This window comes from Patiria miniata, unplaced genomic scaffold (assembly GCF_015706575.1).
Source record: "Patiria miniata isolate m_02_andy unplaced genomic scaffold, ASM1570657v1 HiC_scaffold_9, whole genome shotgun sequence".
NCBI lineage: Eukaryota > Metazoa > Echinodermata > Asteroidea > Valvatida > Asterinidae > Patiria > Patiria miniata.
Window position 1 is genome coordinate 8,439,095 of NW_024037076.1, and position 19,049 is coordinate 8,458,143.

The 19,049-nt window shown below is 38.3% G+C and overlaps 2 protein-coding genes across 3 annotated transcripts in view; both read left to right on the forward strand.

Annotated features, from left to right (window-relative positions):
* The window catches only part of LOC119720133 (cytoplasmic dynein 1 intermediate chain 2-like), a 30,632-nt gene extending 17,875 nt beyond the window's left edge, over positions 1-12,757 (forward strand). For both annotated transcript variants that reach the window (XM_038189688.1, XM_038189689.1), the window contains 4 exons: positions 3,110-3,254; positions 5,057-5,197; positions 6,727-6,852; positions 10,211-12,757. In XM_038189688.1, coding sequence (XP_038045616.1) covers positions 3,110-3,254; positions 5,057-5,197; positions 6,727-6,852; positions 10,211-10,315 — 517 coding nt within the window. In that variant the 3' untranslated portion in view covers positions 10,316-12,757. The remainder of the gene's footprint in view (positions 1-3,109; positions 3,255-5,056; positions 5,198-6,726; positions 6,853-10,210) is intronic.
* Positions 12,758-13,813: 1,056 nt separating this feature from the next.
* Positions 13,814-19,049, forward strand: part of LOC119720134 (macrophage mannose receptor 1-like) — a 39,184-nt gene continuing 33,948 nt past the window's right edge. The window contains exons 1-2 of the mRNA XM_038189690.1: positions 13,814-14,320; positions 17,149-17,322. Of these exons, the coding sequence (XP_038045618.1) occupies positions 14,281-14,320; positions 17,149-17,322 (214 nt within the window). The 5' untranslated portion in view covers positions 13,814-14,280. The remainder of the gene's footprint in view (positions 14,321-17,148; positions 17,323-19,049) is intronic.

The following is a 19,049-nucleotide window of genomic DNA, read 5'->3' on the forward strand; positions in this document are numbered from 1 at the left end:
TATTACTTTTCACGGAGAATTATGCTTCTTGGAAGTTTAAGTACAAAACAATGTTAAACTAATGAAATTAGCTTGCGGGTACACCATAAAAAAATATCTCTTTCGTGAAAAAATGTTGTTTCTGAAAAGAACTGGTGATGGGAATGGATCTTGACGTTTCAGAACCACGACTCAACATTTCAGAATCACCACTTTCTCACAAAAAAAGAGAGTCACCGCATTAAAAAAGGCTGCACTGTTGAGAGCAGTGAAGCGTGACCAAATCTACCTGCTTGCCCTGAGCTTAACCATACAAAAGAATTGTGCAGGGATTTGAAGTATTATCCATACTCCACAGAAGATTACTTCAAAGGAATTTGAAGTGTGGGTGCTAACTAAGCCAAGCGGTTAGGACACAATCGACTTGTAAAACAAATAAAGGAGTTGTATTACCGGCATAAAATCCAGAACTGCGACCAGAGAAAACTATTTTCTGTAATAGATGACATGATTGGCAACAAAGCAGCTGCAGCAAAGAATTTGCCTCAACACGACAACGATCAAAAATTAGCCGAACAGTTTCTAGACTTTTTTAATAGCAAAATAAATCGTCTTCGAGGGCAACTGATGCACGTTCCTGGTGATATTCCATGTGTATCTACTGAACTTGGTCACTCATTCATGCATTTTAGTACAATTAACGAAAAGGTTCTGATCAAATTCATGAAATCAATGAACTCTAAATCGTGTGTTTTGGATCCGATCCCGACTCACTTTTTGAAAGCTGGTCTTCCTTATGTTTCAACGCATTTATTATCGATTGTGAACAAATCTTTTGTTTCGGGCGTTTTTCCATCAGAATTAAAAACGGCTATCATAAGACCTCTGTTTAAAAAGTCTGGATTGGATCCAAATGAATTGTGTAATTACAGGCCTGTGTCAAATGTTCCTTTTGTTGGTAAATTAATCGAGAAAATAACTGCTCACCAGCTTCATGCATATTTGGTCCGATTCTCATTGTTATCCAAATTTCAGTCAGCTTATCGGCAGTATCACAGTACTGAGTCAGCACTGTTGAAAGTTCAAAATGATATTTTGATTTCACTTGACAATCGGAAAGAGGTTATTTTAGTTATGCTTGACTTGACTGCCGCTTTCGATACCATTGATCAGTCCATTTTACTTCATAGATTGAAAAACAGGTATGGGATTACAGATTTAGCGCTTCAGTGGTTCACTTCCTATTTAGTGGGTCGTACCCAAAGGATTTGCATTGGGTCAGCAAAGTCAGAGTTGAATCCTTTGCTTTTTGGTGTGCCACAGGGAAGTGTACTTGGGCCAATTTTGTTCACATTATACCTTGCACCGTTAGATGATATTTTCAAGAAACATGACATCAATTTTATGTTGTATGCTGATGACACCCAGCTGTACGTATCCTGTAAGAATGGTAATAATTCAAAGACTCATCTTGAAGCATGTGTTAAGGAAATTAGACAATGGATGTTTTTGAACAAGCTTAGTTTCAATGATTCGAAGACTGAGGTGATTCATTTTCATTCCTCGTTTCGTAAATGTGACCTTTTGTCAGGTTTGCACGTTGGAAATAATGATATTACTCCTAGCACAGTCATTAGGAATCTCGGTGTGTATTTTGATAATCACTGTAATATGGCTACTCATGTCTCTAAAACGTGCCAATCGGGATATTTTGCTTTGCACCGCATTAGCAAAATTGGCAATGTTTTAGATCGCACCACTACTGAACGACTTATTCATGCCTTCATTACGTCACGACTGGATTATTGCAATAGCCTGCTTTATGGCCTTCCTGACTATTTAATCCATAGGCTACAATTAGTCCAAAACTCAGCCGCTCGTCTTATTACCCATACTAAGAAATATCAGCACATTACCCCTGTTCTCCAAAGTCTTCACTGGATTCCAGTGGCACAGCGTATTGAGTTCAAGATCCTTATCTTGGTTTATAAAATCTTACATAAACACGCACCTGGTTATTTGTTGGATTTGTTGACAGTTCGGGAAAGTTCTATAGCCACTCGCTCCTCCAATGAAACACGCTTAGTCCAGCCCCGTTTCAATCAAAATCATTATGGCATGCGTGCCTTTTCAGTAGCAGCACCCAGTATATGGAATAAGCTTCCTTATTTTATTCGGAACGCACCTTCTTTTTTATCTTTTAAGTCGGCACTAAAAACGTATTACTTCCGTCAGGTTTTTAAATAACATTCATGATGATTGACTGATTGTGGTTTTAATGTATTTTTAATGAGTTTTACTTGGTATTTAAATCAATAGATTGGTGATGTATTAATATTTTTAATGAGCTTTTTTAGTGTATTTAATGACATTTGTTTTATTAACTTTGTAAAGCGCATTGAGATTGTGTCAATGATGTAATGCGCTATATAAGAATTAATTATTATTATTATTAACTAAGCACTGGCGATATCAGAATTTTCAATAATCAATATATCGGAAATCCAGTATCAAGAATATTCGATATATTGATTATCCCATGTAAAAGTTAAAGACCCATAAGGATGACACTTTGATTTAAGTATCAAAAAAAAACAATCTTAAGTCCCAATTTTCCACAGCTTTCTCTGGTGCATATTGCTCAAACTTTTTAAAACAAATCTCAGCACTGACAGTTTGTCCAGAACGGGCGGTTTCTTTTGAGGTTTTACATTGGGGAGACCGCTAATTCCAGCAAACGTAGAACACAATGGTGATGCTGCTTGGCATTTCGCAATGTTTTTATTTTGAGTCGCAAGCACAAGTTGCCCCCGCGTTTATTTCATAATAGAGCAAATGTTAAACACAAAGTAAAAACACAAACGGGAGATTTATTTTGACGATAAACTGACTCATTTTCGATATTTTCGATATCATTCCTCAGTGTCAAACATTTAAATATGATTAAACAATTGCTGTCGGCAATATAGATATCAAAATAATATCGAATTATTGAGTAGTATCGATATATCAATGATGCTTAGTGTTAATCCCATGGACAAATATGGTTTTGCAAAAGTTGAAAGGGTTGTGAAGTGCAGAAGACTAGGATGATTAACGTAGGTATTTTGTGATTGATTTTCTCCCACAGTAAGGCCGGTATTAACGAAGCGTATGAGGCACACCAGGGTCCAGTGACAGGCATTGACTGCCATCACGTCCAAGGACAGTTGGACTTCTCTCATCTCTTCCTGTCCTCGTCGTTTGATTGGACCATCAAACTATGGAGCCTTAAAGTGAGTAGTCTGGGGTTGTTGTTGAACCCTCACGAGTCCATCACAAGGCCTCCAGTCCCAAGCCAAGTCACAAGCTATTCAAATGAACTGTGATGAAGGCATATTTCCTCGTTACTGTTCATCAGTCTTATGTCGGTCATTCTGTAAATGTGAAGTCCACTTTTTTTCCTGTCCCTGTTACATCTGACATCCATGATTTTATAATTATGATGCTCTCCTTTTAAGATGGAATTTTGCGTTGGGATGATATAAATCAAATTAGGTTTTGCCCTTCACCGACATTTAAACACTGTATACTCAGTGTGTTACCTCCCGAGTGAAAGTTGGAAAAAAATCACTCAGGTGGGACTCGAACCAGTGACCTCCTGCTTTCTAGTGCAGACGTCTTACCACTCGACTGCCGAGCTAACGGGATCGGTTGGCTGGTTCAAATCTGATGTACATAGCAGCGGGTACCGTATAAACTATTATAAGATGGAATTTTGCGTCCTTAACCCTAACTCCCTAGGCCTTTTTTGCTAGGATGTAGCCTCAATCCTGCAAAATCCTCCAATTGGCCTCATGGAAAAACAGCATGCAGCCTCAATCCTGCAAATTCCTCCATTATTTCCTGAATATGGTCTGTGGAGGGATGAGCACTGCTTGAATCCTGCAAAATCCTGTGGCGGTGACTGTCAGTATGTTGAGGCTTGGCCAGTGACATCCTGGAGCAGTGCGGAGGATTTCAAGCATAATCCAGGCCTATATTTATGCATGGCTGAGCAAAAACAACACAAGGTCTGGCCCAAGACCTTGACAAAATGCATCCTACGAAATCAATAACACACTTTTGCCATGTAACCGCAATCCTCCAAATTCCTCCACTTTGGCAAAGACGATTTTGAAGGATTTGGGGCGGTTAGGGTTAATGCAGTCGTCTTCCAAGTGTTATTACGATTTAGCAAACTACCAACCAAAAAAAAAATTATAATAATTTGAAGTCATTCTTAATGATTCTTGAATAATAAATTACAAAGTACCAAGGTAACAGGGACAGGAAAAATATACCACTTTGGACCCTTGATTTAAAGAATGACCTATGTAGCCGTATAAGCTAGTCAATTGAAACTCAAGTCACTATTATGTCAAGTGAAATCCACATAACTCATCAGGCAATACAAATAAATTATAAGTAGTTTGTTTGAGGTACCTGCTTCAACGTTAGACTTGAAACGGCCAAGAACGAGCAAACGGAAGGTCTTTGGTTCGAGATCTGCTCGAGTAAGCTTGTGATTTTGTTTTTTTGCATGCCAGACAACACTGAGTATACAGTGTTCATAAAATACGTCGGTGAAGGGCAAAACCCACTATTGAATTTAAATCACCCCGACAGAAATTCCATTATAACGAAATAAGAGCTAGCATTGAAACACGGCTTCGGATAGAAAACTCTTGTTGTCAAAACAATTTGACTTAGACCATCCCTTTTTGTTGGTAAATACTTATGAACCCTAACAGAACTCAACCCATCAAACCCCAACAACATGTTTTGTTGGAATCTGTCAGGATGGGTACAGTACCCCTAAACTGACAGTCTTTTACATTGGGTTGGAACACCCCCAGAATCAAAGTCAGAAATACGTGTGTGCAGTTTCCCATATGGTTGGAATTTGTCAGGATGGGTATGGTTCCTAGTAAATCATGCTAGGGAGTTAGGGTTAAAAAGGTCAGAAAATGTGTGGTGACCAACAGTAATTTTAACCTCGTCATCTCAAGGTACACCACCTTTATTGTTTTTTGTTTTGATTTTTTGTTCTCCGTAGCAATCCAAGCCGCTGTACTCGTTTGAGGACAACAGTGACTACGTGTATGATGTGCAGTGGTCCCCGGTCCACCCTGCCTTGTTTGCTACCGTGGATGGCATGGGCAAGCTGGACCTGTGGAATCTCAATAATGAGACGGAGGTAAAACAAACATTATTTTTATTGTCATGTTAGGTAGAGTGCCATGGCCTTGTGGTCTGGAGCATTGAATTTGGTGGTCTGCGGGTAATTCTGCAGGCTGTGGGTTCGAGACCAGCCTGGGGTTATGGTGTGTGTGCCCTTGGCAAAGCACTCTGTCACTCATTGCTTCTCCCCATCTTAAACAGAGTGTTTAAAACCGGCCATGCACACATTTATTCCCTTATTAATCATTAGTATTGTGAATACTGATGAGTGTGAGAATGTCCCATATACGGTGAAAACTATCCCTTAATTTCAAACTTGAAATATTCTTAGAACGTTATAACTTGTATTGAGGATATGCAGACGACAACCCTGGAAAACTTAGTGTGTTGGCCAGTATAACCAAACACACTTTCTACGTGTCTACAATTGATAGCCACGTGACTGCATTCCTCTTAAGCCAGTGAAACAAAAAAAACAAGCAAAATTTAAGACTTGTAGGTGTATGTATGATGGGGCGTGCCACCTAATCTTGTTATACCTCTGTCTTGAACACTGTATTTTCGTTGGCCTTGAACGATCATGTGTTGGGTTTATAAAAAGTCACGGCACACGGCCCTGTGGGATATCACGTACATGATATCCCACAGGGAGTGTGCTATGACTTTGTACGTATGTTACGTACGGTGTGAAATGCTTGTATCGTTGGTACCCACGCTATTTTCACCATATTTTCACACATGAGTGGGAGCAGCGAACTAGCAGACGATCAGCTGTTTGCGAGCAACCGACATGCATGTGAGTTGACAATCAAAAGCCAAAGAATCTAAGACAGAGGTATCACAAAACAATTGTTGACTGCTGTGATGTGGGATATAACATTTTGAACACCCTCGGGCCGCATAGCACCCGAGGCGAATATGCGCCCCTCGGGTGTTCAAAACGTCATATCCCACATCACGGCAGTCAACAATTGTTAAATACTGCAGTAACGGCATTGTATTTTTGCAAAATATGTAATGGAATAATTAGATATAAGGCCAAAAAACAAAAATTGTCGGTCTCTGGTCAGCGCGCACGTCAATTTTAATCATGCACGTCAATCCTTTTTTTTTTCAAAATTTTCTGCGGTAGCTCCAACAGTGCCCTCTATTGCCGCACCTCAAATGTTTGTACCAAGGAGCACCAAGGAATGGGGAAATTGCACCAAGGCAAATGATCGAGGGCACCAAGGCAAATTATGGAGGACACCAATGTACATGAGGACACAAAAAAAGCAAAAATAGTACCCCACCTTGTCTGTACAATCCAAGCTTAAAAAAAAGAAAAAGAAGAAAAACCAAAAAACGCGTCGCCGCATCAATCCCGAAACTTTGGTCTGACCAGGACCAGAAACCGAGTGTTTTTTTTTTTTGGCCTAAGATCAATTGTTGTAACATCGCAAGACTTAGTTCAGAAGTACAGGCTCATCAATCCAAGTTTTCATCTTTATCGTCCATTGTGATTGTTCTTTGATGACTTTCTTAATTTTGTTGCGTCGTTGACAGGTGCCAACGGCCAGTGTGACTCTGGATGGTCAGCCAGCAGCAAACCGTGTGCGTTGGTCTCATAACGGCCAGCAGATAGCAGCCGGAGACGCGGAGGGAAGGGTCTTTGTCTACGATGTGGGGGAGGTAAGGCACCAGACATGACAATAAAGAACCAGTCTACTGCACGTAGAGGGCGCTCTGTTGTCTACTCATGAACGTGAAAAATGTGACGTGGGCAGGGCTTATGATCAAATACAGAGGGTCCATTATCTCCATTTCTGTACAAATTATTTTTTTTTAATTTTTCAACTCACTTTATTTTTGACTGATTTATCACTACCTGAATTCATGAAATTCCTCAGAATGCCCCTTTTTTGGTCCTAGGTCTTCTTTATAACTTCTATTGATAGAAAAGATTGAGTCATTAAGGGTACGCCCCAGTAATTAGGCCCAAAATCCGTTCGCCGAGCTAGAAGTTAAACACTCCAATTGTTTTATATTAGAGAGTTCCGAGAGCTATGGAATTGGGGAATTGAAGAGATATGGCAATGAACCTCTGGCCTGGACTTGGGGCTTCCAATTCTGAGCACTTTGGATGCAATTGGGTCCGAAAGTGACGCTATTTAGCCATGTTGTGGAGGGATCCTTTTTCAAAATGTCTGCTTTTCCAGTTTGGAAAGCACCATTTGTTTTAAGGATGGTGTTCTTCGGGTGAGAATTTCTCCCCAAAAAAGTCAATGGTCAACCCACCAAAACTTGAAAAGAAAAGGAAAGATGACATGTTGATGACAATTTGTCTGTCAGCCTGAACACCTGTTTTTATACTAGGGTTCACCCTTAAGCCCTGCCCCATGACGTTTTGACCAATCACAGCTGTGATTTTTTGTGTGTGAAAAGTCCAACTTTCATGCGCTGGCGCAAAACACACGCGGCTGGAACATGCAGAGCGGCAAATGGAGATCTACCCACAGGGTAGCACTGGGTGGAGCCCATTGGAATGGCCGTGACTCTTGTTGTGGTGTTTGTTGGTTCCAGAGGGCAGCGTGAAGTCCTCTTTGAACCTGACTGACTGACTGACTCCCCGTCAATGGTGAATTAGGCTTGCTTAACCCCTTTAAACTCAGCCCTAATTTGGAGGGTTTTTTTGACTAAGTTAAATTCTTGCACTCTTTTCAGTAGTATTCTTTATCATGTCTGGGTAACTTATGTACCATCTGAAATTTTTTGAGCTAGGCAATAAAACATTTTGAATGAAAGATCCAAGTATGACCCCCCCCCCCCCCCCCCCCCCCCCCCCCCCCCCCCCCCCCCCCCCCCCCCCCGTCTCAATAGCAGCCATTTTAAAAACAAAACATTTTGGGTTGTTTTAATCCTTTTTTGTTGATTTATGGCCAAAAATGTATGTAAATGCATTGCTACAAAATACAATTCTTGTTTCATGAGATTTTTTTGGGAAAATTTTGATTGCCGGCAATCAATTTTACACAGGGCTGAGTTGAAAGGGTTAAGTCACCTTGGCCCAAGAGTTTGAAACAGGATTTTCCGATAACTCTAACGAATGGGCAAAATACGGCCCATCGTGTAGGCTAACGTGCTTAAAATGATTTCCGCTAAATAGCCATTTTCAATCAATGGAATTGTGCACTTTGGGACCAGCTTTACTAGGCTGCCTCGTCCTGTTTCACAAAACGCCCTGTAGCAGCCTTAGCACACTCCCAAGAGCAACCAATGTCCAATGCCTCGGTCCACAGGTACTGCTTTTAAGTCGGTTTCTACTAACATATCAAACCATAGAGCAAGGACCCAAGGAGTCAGAACTCTTGGGCGATTTACATTTTGATCATTAACATACCAATCCCTCGGGAATGTCTATAGCTACAGCACTGTGACCGCAAGCCTCGACCATTCAAAGCGTGAATGCCAGCGGCCTTTGAACACGATGATCGTCGCCGCCTTTTTAGTTGGTAACCAACAACCTCCCTATATGCTGCATAATAAGTCATGTCACGTCGCTGCTCTTTTTTGAAAAATATATTTTACGACAAGATAGGTTTTTACAACTGCGCAGTTGTTAGATGTGAGTTATGAACTCAAGTTAGCAATGTGCAGTTGTTGGTGCTTAAAAGCGTTATCTGTCCCTGTAATTTGGAGATAAATTGGATTTCTTTCAGATAAGTTTTCATGTATTTTCAGACATTTTAATTGGCAATATATCATTGATGAAATGTGTTTTTTTGGAAAATTTCACAAGTTTTCACTCTAAAGGTACAGAGCATTTTGTTCTTCATGAAATGATTGTTCCAGTGATGTTGACCACATTTATATACAGTATCATCCAACTGCGAACAAACACTTCAAAATCATTCATTTTTAGCGATGTATGACAACTGCGCATGCGTATTTACCATGGTACTGTCTACGAAGCCATGCAAACTCCTTTTTCTGGCATTAGTGAGCGCGGATCTCTATTGTGTCGAGATTAGCGTAGTGAGCGACTGAGCAAGCTGGCGCCAGGTGCTTTCTATTGTAGCTTTCGAGCGCGGCGACCATCATTTTACTTTTGAAGTCTTGGAGTACGACTCCTTGGGTCCTTGCTCTGTGATCAAACTAACAACAGTCGAGCATGTTTTCATACCACAGAGGTTTGACCTCAAAAATTGATGCTTTTATATTCTGTTCAATTATTTTGAGAGCTACTGTGAGGTTTCTTTTTATTGATTGTGAACCCATTACACAAGCACCTGAACTACAGTTTATAAGATTGTATTTATTAAGTATTCACTGAAGGATACATACAAATCATTGAGTGCTCCTGTGGTTTTTGAGGCACAGGGGTTGAAGGTAGTGAAGATCATTTGTCATTTGTGAATTTTTTCCTTTGAAGCAACAAAAGTGTTCCAAATCAATTCAATTCAATTCAATTCGATCAACATTTATATCCATAATGCCGCAACTTTTATAAAACAATCTAACAAAGTGAAGTAATAAATACTATCATTAAGATTATACATGTAGATCTTATGGATAAGAAAGAAAGGACAATAAATCAATAGGCAATTATGGAGGCATTTTCCGAAAGAAGGGTGCTTAACAACTAACCTGATGAAGTTTTAGCTCAGTGAATGCTGTATATTCCAAGAAAACAATATTGTAGGATCTTGGTTTGCCGAGTCATGATTTGAAATGCGCAAGCAATCAGCGTCTGGGACACATGTCACCCACTGAACCGAAGAATTATAGCAACCACGCGCCTGTGTGCATCGTGTCTACATTTGCGTGCACCCATTTACGGCTTCGCTGAATTGAAAATGAAAATTCCAAAAATGACAGCATGCCAGAAAGTATTTTTTTACAGGGAGTTTTAGTGCCGTTACTATCTTTAAACCAAGTATGCATTTCAACGATTATTTCCTCAGTTACTTTTTGGATAACTGCAAATGATATACTCTACCTTTAAATAAAGTCACTAGATAAGTGTTTCTTGTTTTATTTTCCCCGACAGAGTCTTGCCACACCCAGACACGACGAGTGGTCTCGGTTTGTCCGCACGCTAGCTGACATCAAGGCAGTGACTGCAGACGCTGAGGAGGATGACCTATCTAGATAAATGGAATAGCCCAACTCATGAATATGCATGAGGCACAGTCAGCCAATGGCACTTTGCTTGCTTTTTAGGACAACGTATCCGATCGAGATAAATGAAATACCTATATGAATAATAATTGGAGTACCCTGTTAGGGCCTGTTTCACGAATAGATGCATAATAAATGGAATATCCCGGGTCATGAATATGCATAATGAATCATACCCAGGCTCATAAATATGCATGAGATAATATCAGCCAATGACAATTCACTGGCATTAACACAATGGTTTGCCCTACTACGTAGCTATTGAAAATACTGAAAGGCACAGCACAATGAACCAGGCATTAAAGTTTTACTTAGATGAGCTAGTTTCTGCATCGTTTACTTCCCATGTTTGTCATGAGAAACAAATGAAACAAAAAGTGTAGAAAGTCTGGTACAGCTAGGAATTTCCTTATTTGTTGATGCTTCTATGAACCAGATGCCATTGACTTTTAATAAATACAGAAAAATGCAATCATCCAGTTTTAAATTATTACATTTAATGTAAATTTTCATCCATGTATGGCAATTGACCTATCGCCGTTTGCGAGTTAGCCACGCCCCTTAGACAACCCTATGGAACTGTTGTACGTTTAGTTTTGTTTGGTTGTCTCAGAATTTGCGCGTTCCGCGTTTATTTGTACATCATGTAATTGGACAATATTTCACAAGCTGCATTGACGCGATTCTACCGCGATAGGTCAATTTAGATTAGTACTGAATTATTGTTAAAATATTATGTTCATATTGCTGCCTGTGGGTGATCTTATCAGCCTTCCATTTCAGTCAAAGACAAATTAGTGCTGTGATGGTAATCTAAGTAGAAGTCATTCAATACAGATATCTGGATGGCCAACTTTAGAATAGAGACTCGGACTTTGAACTACTTGTCCACTTCTGCCCAAACAAGACAAGATCATGTAGTTGAAATCAATGGGTACTGATGATCTTATCTGTCAAGTAGTTTGTTTGGATTAGATCTTGTAAAGCGGCCCTCCTGTTTGTTATACAGTCCTGTAATTTGTGGGTGAATTGGGTCATTGAGGCAACGCATCAGGAGTTAACTCTGTCACACGTTGTTATAAAAACAGGGAAACAAGATTAGGGTTTACCTGTTCAGCTGAGTTCAAAAAGTCTTGGTGTCGGTCATTATTTACTCTCGGTGACTCGGTCAGTCAGTCGGGGAGTCAGTCGGTCAGTCTGAGGTCAGTCAGTGACTCAGTCAGAGGACACTAAGCTGGAACTTCGGTTCCATCAAAACAACCTTAATTACAGTTATTTCTATGTATAGCGGTCACAGTAAATGTATTGACATGCTTCCGAATCTTGTATTAATTTGCAAGAAATTGCATGGAACATTCAATCCTTGCTGTCCAATTTAAAATATTTTCAAAATGACAGATGTCCTTGTGGCTGCGTAGTTTCATAAAACCGAAATTGAAGGAAGAATGTAGTTTATTTATATTATAGTGAACGTGTTTGATAAATAAATACAAACAAAAGCCAAAATTGTATGCATCATAATGATCGAAGTTGATGGTAACAAAAACAAAAAAATGATAACAATGAATCAAACTCGATAATACAAGAGCAAAATATTCGTCGTGTGTACTGTCTGTGAAGTTTCTTATGCGCATGTGCTTTGTCAAAATTAAAAAAAAAAAAAAATACTAAAAATTACTTAAAAGCCTTTGGGTGAAATTCTCTAACCGATTGTTGTCTCAAAAACCTGACACATTTTGGTTTTCAATTATTTTGGGGTATGGTCCATAATTCTTGCCATTTATTTGGGTAAAAAGCACCTTATACATTTCATTTTCAGATTTTTGCAAAATGTATTTACACTCCTGTAAAAGTTGTGATAAGTTTCATGTGAGAAGTAATTTGTTTCTTCTTACCAAAAAAAAAAGAGTTTTAGTTATGTAAAACACGGTCATTGTCATTTACAGATTCATAACTGTCTTTGCATTTGGGATTTGTTTAGAAATTTATTTTCTTGAATTTTCGTTAAATTATGGTAAATTGAAATGGCTAAATAGAATACATTAACTTTGACAACTTTTTTAAGTGTGGGGTCATTCCTACTGGTTTTATCTCAATTTTGGAAGACATTCAAGCCAGATTCTCATCAAATTTTGCATTGGCTGTAAAATGCAGAAATACTGCCAACATATAAAACTCCTGGAAAATAATTGAAATTTATCATATACTTTTGGAGAAGTACACTTTTTTAAAATAGAAATGTTACTGAATAACAACAGTGGAATTACAAAAGGTTCAATTTATTTTTAATCATGTCTTAGATTTCATAGGATTCATTAGTTCATTATGGAGTTGATTTAAAGACCTTTGCATGCTGGTATTTATGGTTGTATATTTTAAGTTTTGGCAGTTCTATTAAATGTCCAAAGGAAACGCTGTTGTGTTTTCAGAAGTATGTTTTATTGCTATTTGTCTCAATAGAGCCTTTGCATTCTGCAGCCCTTGCTGGGTTTTTTGTTATTTTTAATTCAGTATCAATAAATGTACATTAGGTCTACCCATGTGTTAAAAGCACAAGAATCTAAGATGGCTCCAACGCAAAAGATCTGTACGCCAGTCTTGTAAATTGATATTTGTCTCGCTTAGAAGTTGACCGGAAGTGCTTTGTTCCATGGCAGAATATGTCACATTTTATCAAGGCTGTGATGACCTCAGAAAAATGAATTTCAGAAATCTGACAAATTTGTTAAATTTTGTTTTATAAGTTTGATTATTCTGACTCTTTCCACCTTTATGCTTTTCAAAATTTGTTTTTGTGTCGAGAACTGTATAATATCTTCAGATAATTTAAACCTAAACAAATTTATGCGGCTTGACATTGCAAACTTAACAAATTGTTCTTCAGAGGCTAAATGACGAAGATACAAGAAACAAACATGTAGGGACTCACCCCGTTTGTTGCTTGTACCTTCGCCATTTAGCCTCTATGGAAGAACTTGTTAAGTTCTCAACGTCGGGCCGCATTCATTTTTTAGATTTGTATATTTAGGTCAACCCACTCAGTAAGCAGTTTGCAGCAATCCTATTAATTTTCATAACTTAAACCTGAAATGTCTGTTGTCGAAGATAGCTGTATGCGTTTCAGGCAACTGAGAACATTAAATGCAGTGATGTGATGAAAATGAGTGGTTAAAGGTAAGAGTATACAAATTAGCCTTTTTATATTTAAATACGTTTAACCTGTCCCAAAAACCAGTGCAGTCATTAGACGGTCTCATGCTGTTTGCTTCAGTATTTTTCAAAGCTACTCGAGGTTTTTAGATGCAACTACTTCTTTTTACTTGGACTTTAAATCTGAAAGCCTTGCATGTTGTGACTCGGATTGGAGAAATTAAAGAAGGATTACAAGAATACTTTTTAGAACATTTGGAATAGGGAGGAAAGTTTGTGAGTTGAATATCCTTTTATACAATTTTACTCATAAGACCACTCGCATCCCTATGAATAGTGTTTCCAATCCGCCTAGTCAAACTGCCTCGATAAGGTTTCATAACTGTACAGTACTTCTGCTATTTTAAAGTTTCCGGACATTAGTTCCAGTACCCAAATTCTTGTTTCAACATTTTTGGGTGATTATCCTGCAATTACCGACAGTACTTTGTACCATTTGGGCGGTAATTTCCATTTTTTATCAGTCATCATGTCAATGATTAATCTACCTCCCAAGTTTTCTGTTGTGCGTTTTTAACCCTCTTTTTCAGCAAAGTGCTATCAGGAAAACTTTGTCCTCGGCCATTAGGGAGTACACCAGTGCCAGGCATCGCTAAACAAGGAAAGACAAAAGAAAAGAACCGAGCGAGCCAACTTGGTGCGGAAATTAGAATCACATCTGGGTTTTGCTGCCGGTGATGAGTGCCGTTTCCATATAGTGGGCTATTTCTGTGATGCTTTCTTGAGACGATGCTACGACTAAGTGTCATTTTGCTCCTGTGCACCATTGGTAAGTTCACAAATTGTAAAAATTACTCAGAATTATCTGAGGTTGGGTTTTTTTTTCTCAGGACGATACTAAAACTGCATGGGACATTCCGGCCAAACATTCTTGTACACAGAGCTGCCCAGCAGAAAATATTGCTTAGAAAATTTAATTGTGAAGTATAACTCAACCAGAAACAGTCACAGGAATTATACATAACAAGGCATTATTACTGGGAAACTGTTTTGCCTATTGCTACAAATATTTATGCATTTAAAATGTTTAAGGGAAAGAATGTTGCAACCCGACGCCACTTCAGCTGTTGTGTACAAGGTCTATGGAGAGTCAAGAAAATTGTCTAAGTGTTTCCTAACAAAATGGGAAATGTTTCTCAGTCCCAGATTCATGTCTTCTCATAATTTTTGCAATGAATGTACTTCATTGAGATGATATATGAAGAATATGAAGAAAAAAAAGTGGCATCAGGTTGCAACATTCTTTCCAATTATAGTTTGTGGAAATTTGTTTTCTTTCCGTAGGTCTTGCTGAACTTAAAGTTATTGACATTGTATTTTAGCCCCAAAATAGTCTTTGAATAAAAAAAGCAGCTGATGAGGACGGGAACTATAATATTTTTGAAGAACACTGCTTGAGCATTTTCTTTTTTTGGGAGGGGCAGGTGTTTTTTTTTTAAATCTTTTAAATGTCTGGTCTCTCTATAAGACTTTCTTTGAGTTGCATTTAAACTACACAGAATAACATGTTAATACGTTGAAGATATGGGTTCTTTCTGCCTTTTCTCTCCAGTATACATTCACTTCTGTGGCAGAGTATCTTTTCAACTATTTCAAGATCATTTAAAAAAATAAAGAGAATTCAAAATCATTTGCCTACATATGTGTTCTTGAAATTGGTCAACAGTGGCTAACTTAAAGGGAAAATACAACATTTGCAAACATCAAAAAATAAAACTACCAAATCATTTTGAAATACCTTGCTGGACTGATAGTGAATGACAGTGTAAAGCATCCTGTAAAATCATGGCACTTGGTATACTGTCATTTTCAAGAAAAGTGATATTTTTGTATCAATTTCCAACGCTGATCAGTCGATCAGCGTTGGAAAAAACTGGCCTTTTTTCAAATACTGGCCCCAATTGACCATCGCACTTGTTTGCAATTGATTACAAACCTATGAACGGGTACGAGCCAGCTAGACTGGTTCCCTGACCTTACAATTCCCCAATGTATGTAAACTGCTCTGTTTCTTCTTATATGGAGTCAGGGAACCAGACTACAGGAAAATGATTGTTTTTCTTGGTTTTTATAGCATTTTCGAACCCAAAACCTCAAAAAAGTAAGTGTAACTATATTTGCTATAAATTTCCAACCCCCCAATTCCATCCATTTCTGAAAATTACAGCAAAAGCAAATGATGTATATTCCCTTAAAGCAAAAACTTAATTCATAATGTTAAATTGTTTTGGCTTTAAACCCTTGAAAATTAAAGTCGTTTTCCCAGTGCTCTTCAATAAATTCCACTTTATTCTCATTATAACTTTCAACTTGTATGTTTTATTCCAATAAAAAAATACTCCTTTTTTTCCCTTCTTTTTTTTAGAGGGGTCTGCAATCCTTGTGAGCAGACTGGTTCCCGGTCCGTAAATTATCAATATACTGATTATGGGGCGGGAACCAGCCTACCCCGTGAGAACAGAACTATTGTCAGGCCGCAAGTAATGCCAAATTTGGAAAGTACTAATTCAGTGACTATTAATGCGGGCCATTTTTGGGGGGGTCGATGGCTCATTTGAAAAAGAAAAACGTATTGCTAAAAAAAATAACCAATTGAAAAAAGGAATCTAATTTTCATGATGAAACACGAAAAATTCGACTTCAACGAATGCAACTTCAGAAATCTTACGATAAGATGAGTTGTAATGCTCTGTGGTTCTGTTTTCTTTATAAGAACATCCACAAGTCTCGTGGCCACATTTGCAAACTTGGCCTGAGCAATCTAGGCGTGGATCTAATTGACTCGCCGAGGGAAAAGTCCAAGGGGTGTGACCACAAAATAATCATAAAAAGTAAACAAAACCTTAGCCTCATTCAAATTATTGCAAAAAAATGATACAGCTGAATGAGTTTTTGTTTACTTTTGTACTGTAAGTGGTTAAGATTAGTGCGTCTGTAAACCCAGTTGGTTGACTACAAGTATTCAGTTTCCTAATCAAGATCTAAAGATTAACCCCCCCCCCCACCAATAAAAAAACAACGTGTTTTAGTAATGGTCATCAAGTGATAAAAAGAGATATCACATTTTGGTTTTTGAGCCAATTTGAAAATTTAATCCAATGTTGGTATTTAAATCATCAGCTAATTTAAACGTCTTAGTTCAAACACGTAAATAGGATCACTGTCTGGAAAAAACACACAAAACTTAAATAGAGAGTTAAGATTAAATAATTAAAAAAAAAACCAAATTGATAATGATAAAAAAGAAAGAAAAACAAACCCAAACTAAAAATATTGGTAGAATATCAAGCAATTTTCAAATTTTTCAAAATGGCCGCCATTGGTTGTTGTTCTACTTATATTTTTGTCAAAGAACAAATCTGTGATGGCCTTTTAGCCAAATATCTTTCTCATGACATACTCTGAATGTGTGCCAAATGCCATGCTTGTCTCATCAAAGGCACAATTCCATCACCTATCTACCATACTATTTCATCAAATCACAGTGTCCTAGTTTTGCCCAATGTCCTATCTGGGATTTCTGCTCCCAATCCCAGTGCAACTTTTTTTCTTCTTTTTTGGTCTTCTTTTTCACAAATATCCATCTTTTAATTGCAGTTCAGGTGCAGGGAACGTGCCCAGACGGTTACTCACAGTTCTCTGGTACATCAAAATGCTTTGCCTTGAAACCTACTGAGGCTGCACAAACCAGGGTAACATGGCAAGAAGCATCCACCCAGTGCGCCCAAGATGGAGCCACTCTTGCCTCTATCCAAGATCTTAATGACCAAGGTAATATGTTGTGCTGTTAAGTGGACTTGTAATGCTCAGTTTCCTTAAATCTGTACACTATATTTGGGTCAAAAAAACAGAAAGGTAACCAATGTTTTAGTAATTACAAGGGAAATGATGTCTTGACTGCAATAACTACAATATTTATTAGACCACTTCAATAATGTACCTAGGCATGTCAGGCATCAAGCAGAACAAATAAATCAGCATATTGTATGCTTTCGTAAAATGTGCTCGGATGACGGCAACATTATCAGTTAAAGTACCCGGATTGCGGACAATATTACTTTTGATATTGTTCAGTGCGCCCTCATCCAGGCACTTTTGCTGGTTTCTGCACGATTAAGAGCGTAGAAACTCACAGTTGTCAACCAGTCAACAGAGCGTATTATAACACCTCACCCACAGATTCTGTGTCTTGATTGGCCGAGAGCGAGTCACATGTTACTTTCTAATTTTGCTATCTTTCTGTGCACAGCCAAAAGTACTATGCGCATAGCAACCAAAGTACTATACCATTAGCAACCAAAGTACTATTTCCACGGCACGGTATTTGTGTGCAAATGCATGCTGGTGTGCGCATTGTGCGTAGCGCGGACGTATTATTCTAAAGAGAGCGTGCCGCAGACTTGGGTTCAAACATTTCGTGAAGGGGTAGTTTTTAAGAGAGAAATACATTTTCCACCAATTTTGTATTGAAATTGAAGTTTATTTCAACTGTGTTCAGATTTAAATAATTTAAAATATTAAAATCAAGCAGAATCTGTGGGTGAAGTGTTATAAAACAAATATTGAATGCTTTATCTCGTGGTGAAGTAAAACTAGCCTCCCTCGGTGATCCATGGACCATTCTATTTTCCCTCGGCTTCGCCTCGGGAAAATAGAATGGTCCATGCATCACCTCGGGAGGCTAGTTTTACTACACCACTCGAAGCATTCAATATTTGTATAATATTGCACTTGCTATGACAATACTGCACTCATCTTCGACTCGTGCAATATTGTCATAGCTCGTGCAATATATTCTTGTTTTCACCTCAAAGCCATCCAATATTTAAAAAATATTTCAAGTATTTATATAACATTCATTGTAATGTTGTTAAGAGATAAGCAGGGTCCCCAAGGTCATGTAAAAATTCCTTGAAAATCCTAGAATTTTAAATCCATCCAGTAAAGTCTTGAAAAGCTCATTGAATTGAATTTTGTTATTTTACAAGGAGGCCTTGAAAGTTGGTATTCCAAGAAAAAAGTCTTGTACCAGTCAGAAACCCGCACGTGATCATGCATAATATTTGAGAAAGGCAGTATAAGCTTCCAGCTTGCATTGCAGTTTATTATACTTTCTCCTCCATGTACGTTTCTATCTTTCCATGGTCTGTGCACCAACTGTGGTCCTTTTCTGGTCTTGTGTCAAACTCGAAGGTAGTGAAAGGAAGTGGCATCCTAATGGGAGACTTTTGAGACGTTGGTGGCAGCAAACATACCGCTCCTTTTTCAGTTGTTTACGTCACGTTTAAGACAAAGCCCGCATGCTCAATGTGACGCAAACAATGGCAAAAGGACCGGTATGTTTGCTGCCACCCTCGTCTCAAAAGTCTCCCATTGTCTCAGTGTGAAGACTGGCTAGTGTGGTGTGTGAAGTGGTCATAGAAAGCCCTAATTTTGTCCTTGAAAGTGGTGATTTCTTTTTAAAAGATTTCAGTGGGAAGATAAAACAAAGTTATTTA